We start from the raw sequence: 8,734 nt of genomic DNA, 5'->3' as shown, positions 1-8,734 counted from the left end.
AAAAAAAAAAAAAAAAAACCTTTCCCAGAATCATCCGTGATTTTTAATTATACACAGCAGCTACTCATTTGCCCCTGCTCCCAAAACAGTTGGTACAAAACTCAGATTTATTAACTGAAAGAGTCTTTTCATTACCTCCCAACTGAAAGAGCATCTCTTTTGTTCCCAAACTGCAGTTGGGACTGAAAAAAAAAAACCAAACAAACAAAACCCCAAAACACCTGGAAGCTTTAAATTAAAGCTTCAATTAAAATTAAGTCTGTTTCATTAAAGGCTGCTCAGTCCCTGGGAATTAAGTGTTAAGGCCCTAAGGCGGGAGACGAACTGTATTTCCTCTCTGCCTTGACTTCTGTGGGCTTTTTTCAGACTTAAGAAAACAAACACTTAAAAAAAGGGGAGTGGCTACTAAAATCCAGTATCCATTTATGGGGTCCCAGAGACTGGTTCTGATAGGCAGGAAAGCATAACGTTTTTTTTTTTTTAATTTATTTATTTTTTATTTTTGTCTGTGTTGGGTCTTCATTGCTGCACGCGGGCTTTCTCGAGTTGCGGTGAGCAGGGGCTACTCTTTGTTGCGGTGCACGGGCTCTAGGCACGTGGGCTTCAGTAGTTGTGGCACGCAGGCTCAGTAGTTGTGGCTCTCAGTAGTATGGCACATGAGTTAGTTGCTCCGCGGTATGTGGGATCTTCCCGGACCAGGGCTCGAACCCGTGTCCCCTGCATTGACAGGCGGATTCTTAACCACTGCGCCACCAGGGAAGTCCCAAGCATAACGTTTTTTGAAAGGTTTTAGGAAGACTACCAGTGTCCTCAAGAGAGGCCCCTTCTATTGAGCCAGGTACCGGGCTTAGCACTTTAAAGGCGCCATCCCATAAAAACCCTCACAACCCCACGACGTGGGCACCTCTGTCGCTCCCAGTTTGACAGATGGGAGACCAAGGTTTGGAGCAAAGCTATGAGCTGGCTGGCGGCGCCCAGACTGAGTTCTGTGCTGCAGGCTCCCCTTCATGTCCCCCAAGAGCTAAACATGCCTCAAGGAAGAGCCTGTTCCAGAACGTCAAGGCTCTGGAGGGGAGAAGGAAAACTGTCACCAGTACCCTTCGGTTGGGCCAGCACCGCGCCCTCCCTGTTCTCTGACGCCCAGCAGCCGGAACGGCCGCTGGGAGCTCAGGCTCCTTCTGATAAACAGCTCCCTACCTGCCTTTTGGCTGCGGATGAAGTGCCCCGGATGGGAGATCTGCCAGACCCTGATAGGAGGAGCAGTGGACAACCCCCGGTTCCAAGAGCCAAACAACGTCCTGAGGCTGATGACGGGTGAAAGCCCCTTTCACTTCCCACCCTGGACATCTGGCCCAACCAGACTTCATTATGTCCCCTCTGTCTACTTGCCAGGACCGGGTGGAACTGTCTCTCTCTCTTGAGAGCCCTTTTCTGTACGACCTCTATTTTGGCAAAAGGCCTTTTGGCCAGAAAAGAAAAAAAGGCAGCCAGGGCTTCCCTGGTGGCGCAGTGGTTGAGAATCTGCCTGCCAATGCAGGGGACACGGGTTTGAGCCCTGGTCTGGGAAGATCCCGCATGCTGCGGAGCAACTGGGCCCGTGAGCCACAACTACTGAGCCTGCGCGTCTCGAGCCTGTGCTCCGCAACAAGAGAGGCCGCAATAGTGAGAGGCCTGCGCGCCGTGATGAAGAGTGGCCCCCGCTCGCCGCAACTAGAGAAAGCCCTCGCACAGAAACGAAGACCCAACACACCCAAAAATAAATAAATTAATAAATAAATAAATATTTTTTAAAAAGTTATTCCTTAAAAAAAAAAAAAAGGCAGCCAGACTTCCAGCTACAGAATAACCAGTATCTACTGCAAGACAATGGGAGGGACAAAATATTCAGACACAACAGACAATTTCCTGTTAGCCGGTGCTGCAGTTAGTTTTTAACTTTCTAGAATTAGAAGCTTATATGGACAATTTTCTTCCTTTTATCCTGGAAATCTCTTTAATCATGTGGGTCATGCAGTTTTCTTCCTAACCCTGGAGAAGAATAAAGAGACTGAAATAAAGGAATTTTTGAGGCGATGACCTGCAAGGAATGGAAACTTTTCAGACATTCATTTCTTCGTGAAATATCACCTTAAGAACCTGTGATGTATCCTTAGTCGCTGCCCTGGATGCAGACAACATCGTACCTCCCCCGTGTCTGTTCTTAGATAAGTGCTTTCATATACCTGCAGATGGCTCTCTGAGCCCCAGTGTCCTCACCTCCCAGTTCTCCCTCACTCTGCCTTTTCAGGGAGCCCTTCCCTGATGACCTTATTTGTTAAACTGGCAGCATCCCTCCCTGCAGCCCTGCCCACCTGCACCCTCCCTCCCCCCCTTGGCATTTCTCAGTAGCACCTCTCACATCAACAAGCCTGATATTTTCCTTTTCTGTTTATTGTCCCTCCCCTCCCACTAGACGTCAGGCTCCCTGAGGGTGGGTTATGTCTGTTTTGTTCATTGCTCTATCCGCCCCCCCCACCCCGCCCTGCCTTAGAGCAGTGCCTAGCACAGTGCAGACACTCACGAATAAGTGAGGGACACAGCACAACTGTTGAGGGCAGAAGCCTTGGAACGAGACTGGTTTGGATCCCAGTTCTGACAGGTAACCTCTGTGTGATTCTCAGAAAGTTACTCAACCTCTCTGGGCTTAAGGGGGGGATGACAGTATTGCTTACGTCACAGTGTTGTTGTGAGGATTACATGAATTAATATTTTCAAAGTACTCAGAACAGTGCCTGGTACAAAGTAAACACAATATAGTGTTTATTATTAATATTACTTATTGCATGAATGAAAACAGGTGTCACTCTAAACAATCTGAACTTGTGAGCAAGATTTTTGGCTCATTCCTCAAACCTTCCTGACCCTCCTAATACAGCCTTTTTACTTTAATAAATATGGGGTGGGGGAGCAGTACACACACACATACACACACACACACACACACACACACACACCTGCCAGTGCCAGGCTCACAAGAAAGACCAGCAAGTCAGGAGGACATTCCATATGATGAGTGCATAGAAGATGCACACCCATGGGGCTGAGGAGGGGGCCAGTGGAGGCACCCAAGGTATCACTGGTGGTCAGGGAAGGCTTCTGGGAGGAAGGGACAGTTGGGCTGATCCACAAAGAATCACCAGGAAACAGCTGGGTGTGCGCGGAGGGTGCCCAACACATGAAGATCCCCTAACTGGGCTCAGGAGGCAGAGACAAGATCTACCTCCTGTCCGATGGGGGAGCAGAAGGCAGGGAAGAAAGTTTCTCCGCCTGTGGCAGAGGCATGGGAAGGTCATGGGTCAAATGCCTAGGCAACATTCAGGAAGCACTGGCTCCCGGTGGCACCATGTTGAGGCCCACATCAGCTCATGGGACTGTTCCCCAAACTATTGTTGGGAAGGTGCTATTTTAAACGCCTGCAAGGTCAGCAAACAGGCTCAGAGGCCTTCAGCACTTGGGGTAGGGCTGCACCGCTGGTGAGCGGATGCAGGCACGCAAAGGGACCAAAGGTACAAAGCTCCAGGCACTGCTTGTCCCAACTTGTTAGCTCTGGATCTCCAGACTTCACTGCTTACCACCTTTTTTCTTTAAGGAGACCCACTTCAAAACTTTCAAAAAGGGATAGTCTGCATTACCATTCTGAATGGAAACCTGTTTTCAGTTAGCATACACAGAAGCAACCGAAGTGAAATACTGATGCAACGAGGTAACACTGGGTTTCTTGCGCGCGTACTGCCTGCAGTCTGACAGGGAGGCCTGCCCTCTAGGTTAGATAAAAAGGGAGTGGCAGCAAGTGTTGGGGGGGTGTTAGAAACCGCAGCACCCACCAAGCCTTTCTCCTCGGCCCAGGGAGGAAGCCCCGGCGCGACTTCAAAGGGAACAACTCTACCGCCCAGTGAGAACGTCGATACCAAGCCCAGGCCCCATCTCCAATCCTCCCGTCCACCACCACAGTACAGCCTGACGCTTTGGGATCCTGGGATCACCTGAAGGTTGTGACCTTGGGCAGTCACCACACCTCCCTGAGCCTCAGTTTCCCCGGCTGTAAACTGGGAACTCGCTTCTTTGACTTGTAGAGATCTGAGGCCTGGGGACCCTGGCGGTGCTCGGTCTCGGGCAGCTGCGCGAGTCAGGCTCTCCTTCGGCGGAGATGGGCCGACGATCGGGGCGCGCGGGGTTCGGGGTGGGGGCGGGGAGGCTTACCTGGCGGCCGTGGCAGTTCCCGCGGGCCGCGCGCAGCAGCGGGGCGTCCAGCCCGGTCCCGAGCAGCGGCAGAAACACGGGCGGTGGGGCGCGGGGGGTGGCAGCGCCCAGGAGCCAGGTGGCGCGAGACCGGACCCGGGCGCCCACCCTGCCCGTGGGGCACAGCAGCGCCAGCAGCCCGGCCATGGTACTCAGCCCTGCGCCGCCGCCAGCACAGCGGACAGCAGAGGGAGCAGCGCGGTGGGCGGGGCCCGCGGGAGCCCGAGCCCGGAGCGGCGGGGTGGGGCCGGGGCCGCGCGCCGTCCTTGGCCCCGCCCACCTCCCCCCGCCCCTCCGCCGCCTGAGCGGAGCCGGAGCTGAAGCCCCGCGAGAAATGGGCGGGGCTGGAGACGTGCACCCCTTCCGACAGCCTGTGAATTCTAGTCGGCGGGTCCTGACTCATCGTGTTGGTTACAAGCGAGTCAGAGGCCAGCCCATCCCTGATTCAGGAGTGAGGGGGTCAGATTCCTCCGAGTTGACGGGAAGTGACAAGGTCACGTGTGGAAGGGCTTGTGGAAAGGGAAATGTTGTCGTGACCATGTTTGGGAGATGCAATCTACCACGGTAGTCAACTATTAACTGTAATAAAGATAATAATCTTTGGTCTCCATTCTGCAGAAGAAGAAACTGAGGCTCACAGAAATGAAACCTTCCCTGAGGCCTCTTATCCTCATCCTTTTGTCATGCCTGACTCCCCGGTAGCATTTTTTGGTTCAAACTAGAGGGTCCAGAATGTTTCTAGATCTTTGCTATTTTAAGCAGAAAAAAAAATTTTTTTTTTTTTACCACAGGGAACGGTTGCTTGGAAAACCATTGGAAAAGCTGGAGGAGTGGACATTAGGCTGGCCCCCCAGGAAAGGCTCTCTGGACAGAGCAACATGGGCCGGCAAGAGGGGGGACGCAAGCCACAAGCCGTTAGGGGGGTGTCAGCGGTCGGCCAGTGGAATGAATGAATTCTAGAGCACACTGCCACAGCCGTGACCCCAGGATCAGGAAACTGCCACTGCAGCTGCTTTCCAGCTTCTACAGAACAGATCACTGGACACCGGAAAGCAGGGTCAGGCGGCTGCCTCGGCCACAACTAACGGTCCACACCCATGCGCTGGCGACTGCACACCTGAATTCTGCTGCAGAAAACCCCACGTCTCTGCACACTTGTTTACCAGCCGCAAACAGCCCAAACCGCAGGAGGATGCCTCCGCCTCCTTTCTGCCTTCGAAATATTCTGCGAGTGCATTCAATTGGCAGAAATGAGTTCGTATCCAGAAACCTAGGTGCAAAGGGAAATTATAGCCATTCTGCCAGCCGTTCAGCCGGTCTACACTGGAAAGAGATGGGAATCCATGTGCCCAAGTTCAATACCTCAGGACCCTCCCCCCACCTTGAGAAGCCCCTTCTGTCTCACTGGCTACAGCTGAGTCACAGGACACTCTTAGCTACAAGGGAGTCTGGAATTTGAGGATCCGGCAAAAGAAATAGGCCTGGCTTAGGTCAGAGTAGGCACATCGTCCTCCTGAACACAATCAGGGTTCTGTTGGCAGGGAGGTAGAGGGGGTGGCTGCCGGGGGACGGGGGTGGTAACTCCAGGCAGTGCGACAGGACTGTGTGCCCATGCGCTGCGGTGAGAGTCACACAGGAAGTGCACGTGTACCGGGGGGAGGGGCATGCATCAGTGTGTGTGTGTGTGTGTGTGTGTGTGTGTGTGTGTGTGTGTGAGGGGGCCGAAACCTAAAGGGGGCTGGGGTGCTGGAGGAAGAAAAAGGAGTTTTTTCCCGTCTGGTGGAGGAGGAGATACTTCTTCCCAGTTTCCAAGGGAACCATGGTTAATCTGCTCAGGGGTCCAGGGCCTCGGGGTTACTCTCTGTGGCTCCTTTCTATAAGAATGTGGGAAGGTAGATTCTGGAGCACAAGCAGATAAACTGTGATAAAATAGAAAGTGAACGGTGTTTGGGACACATTGCCACGTTTTCTCCCATTACATATTCTCTGGTTGTACCTGAGTCTCCCTGAGGACGAGAACAGTTCTCTTCCAGTTCTCTTTCTCTGTCAGATTCTGCAGTGCCCTGCTCTAAACAGTTTCTGCCCCCCCTGGAGTCCTCCTTCCTGCCCTGATGCCTTCTCTTCTGGCACATACCCTGGCCTCTTCTCAGGGGAAGCCTGAGTCTTAACTGATGGCTCCAGCCCACGTCCCTGTTTCCCTCCACCATTCCCCACCTCCTGCTTCTGTCCCTTTTCCCAAAGCAAATCCAACTACCTGTGCCCATACATCACTTCTTGCCTGCTCTCCGTTCGTTTCCAATCAGCATTCATTATTCTGAACACCTGCTGTGTGCCAGCAGTGGGCGATGCAATAAAAATAAGGCTTTGTGGTTTCATGATTTGTTAGTTAACATCACAGCTTTGGTGTGGTGCAGGCCCTGTTTAGAATCTTTGTTCAGTGACTCCAACGATCTAAGTCTCTTGTTTCCTCACTTGCAAGAAGTGAGAGTAATAATACCCATCTCAAAGGGTTACTGTGAAAGTTAAAGGAGATAATATATTTCAGTCCCTGTAGAACCGGGCGTGGCACAGTGAGGACTCAAGACATGGCAGTGTGGCTGGCGTTTCTGTCTTTTTTGTCTGCCGAGCTCCCTCTTTCTATCGGAGATGCCCCTCCCTCCCTATTGTAGTTTGTATGAAGCTGTCCAATCTCAATGGTTGGTGGCCATCTGGTCAGGGTATGGGTGTGAGATCCAGATCTTGCCAAAGTACCCCACACCCCTAGTATTGGTAGAAATGGGGTCAAGTTGTATATATGCATCATAATGTGACTTTTTCACTTCATCTGTCACTAATGTCTTTCCTGTTGAAACCATAATTGTGCAGCATTATTATTTAAAAGCTGCAGAGCATTCTATAGTATAGGTGCTCCATGATTTGTTTAATCCAGTGTCCTGGTAATGGGTGTTATGGACTGAATGTTTGTGTCTCCCCCCAAATTCATATGTTAAAGCACTAATTCTCAGTATGATAGTGTTTGGAGACGGGCCCGTTGGGAGGTAAATACGGTTAGATTAGGTCATAAGGGTGGGTTCCTCATGATGGGATTAGTGCCCTTATCGGAAGTGGAAGAGACACCAGAACTCTTTCTCTCTGCCACGTGAGGACATAGCAAGAAGCAATCAGCAAACCAGGAAGAGGATGCTCACAAGAACTGGACCACATTGGCACCCTGATCTTGGACTTCCAGCCTCCAGAACTGTGAGAAAATAAATTTCTGTTGTTTAAGCCACCCGGTTTGTGGTATTTTGTTATGGGAGCCCGAGCTGACTAATATAGGTTATAATAAATATATACGTGATTTCCAGTGTTTTCTCTATTATAACTTGAACTATCGTTAGTGACATCTTGTTGCAGTAGATCCTGTTAGTAACCCTCTCCTTGAAAGAGTCTCACCCATTCACTTATCAACACGCACTTACTGGGTGCCGACCACGTGTGCACATTTTCTTCCGTCGTGTGGCACCTACTGATTCTTCTCGCTCTGTGAGGCAGGGTCTTCGGAGGCAAACGGGTCAGGGTGGAGTTTGGGAGCTCGTGACACTAGCCTTGCGGCCCCAAGGAAAGTATGTAACCTGCTTTAACCTCAGCTTTCTTTTCCTGTGATATGGGAATAACGACACATGTGTCTGTGACTTCCTGAAAAAATGAAGAGCAATCCCATGTGTGCACGACGGACATGGTATCAGTCCCCACAAAGGCTTCACTCCCCACGCCCCTTCCCTCCATCATGACACAGATGGTCTGTGGGGCACAATGAAGGGAGGAGGAGGGCTGAGGAGAAAATGGGCTTCCACACCCCACAGACCACGTCTGAACTGGGAACCATGGAGGCACGCACTGTAGGTCTCTGTAGGAAGAGGTGCATTCGCTCTCAGTTGTTCAGTCACTATTTAATTCAGCATCTGCGTCATGCTCGGGGCTCTGCTAGGCACCAAGGGGGGTGTGGAGAATGTCACCGGTGGTAGCTGCCACCACCCACTTCTGAGCGACCTCTTCCTCCTCGTGGCCCACCCTGTGGGAGCTCTGTCCTTGTCTGAACTTGGGCTGACATTGGATCATCATCTCTGCTTTTCTTCATCATTTTGGGGAAAAATCGTCAGTAAGAACATGGTCCGTGGAGGCGGAGAGACCTGGATATGATTCCAACTCAGCCACTGACTGACTGTGGCACCTTAGCAAATCACAACACCTCTCTGTGTTTCTCAGCCTTCACCTCTGGGATGTGGACAGTGAGTGAACCCCCCTTAGTTTGGTGTGAGGCTTAAGTGGGATGACACCTTTTTTTTTTTTTTTTTTTGCAGTACGCGGGCCTCTCACTGTTGTGGCCTCTCCCGTTGCGGAGCACAGGCTCCGGACACGCAGGCTCAGCGGCCATGGCTCACGGGCCCAGCCGCTCCGCGGCATGTGGGATCTT

At 51.7% G+C, this 8,734-nt stretch overlaps 1 protein-coding gene across 1 annotated transcript in view; it reads right to left on the bottom strand.

Moving 5' to 3' along the window:
* Positions 1–4,425, bottom strand: part of MIMS2 (mitochondrial inner membrane scaffold 2) — a 12,556-nt gene extending 8,131 nt beyond the window's left edge. The window contains exon 1 of the mRNA XM_007464264.1: positions 4,240–4,425. Coding sequence (XP_007464326.1) covers positions 4,240–4,425 — 186 coding nt within the window. The remainder of the gene's footprint in view (positions 1–4,239) is intronic.
* Positions 4,426–8,734: the final 4,309 nt, after the last annotated feature.

Source organism: Lipotes vexillifer, unplaced genomic scaffold (genome assembly GCF_000442215.2).
Source record: "Lipotes vexillifer unplaced genomic scaffold, Lipotes_vexillifer_v1.1 scaffold417, whole genome shotgun sequence".
NCBI lineage: Eukaryota > Metazoa > Chordata > Mammalia > Artiodactyla > Lipotidae > Lipotes > Lipotes vexillifer.
Note: the sequence above shows the minus strand (reverse complement) of the source record. Positions and strands in the feature narration are given on the sequence as shown.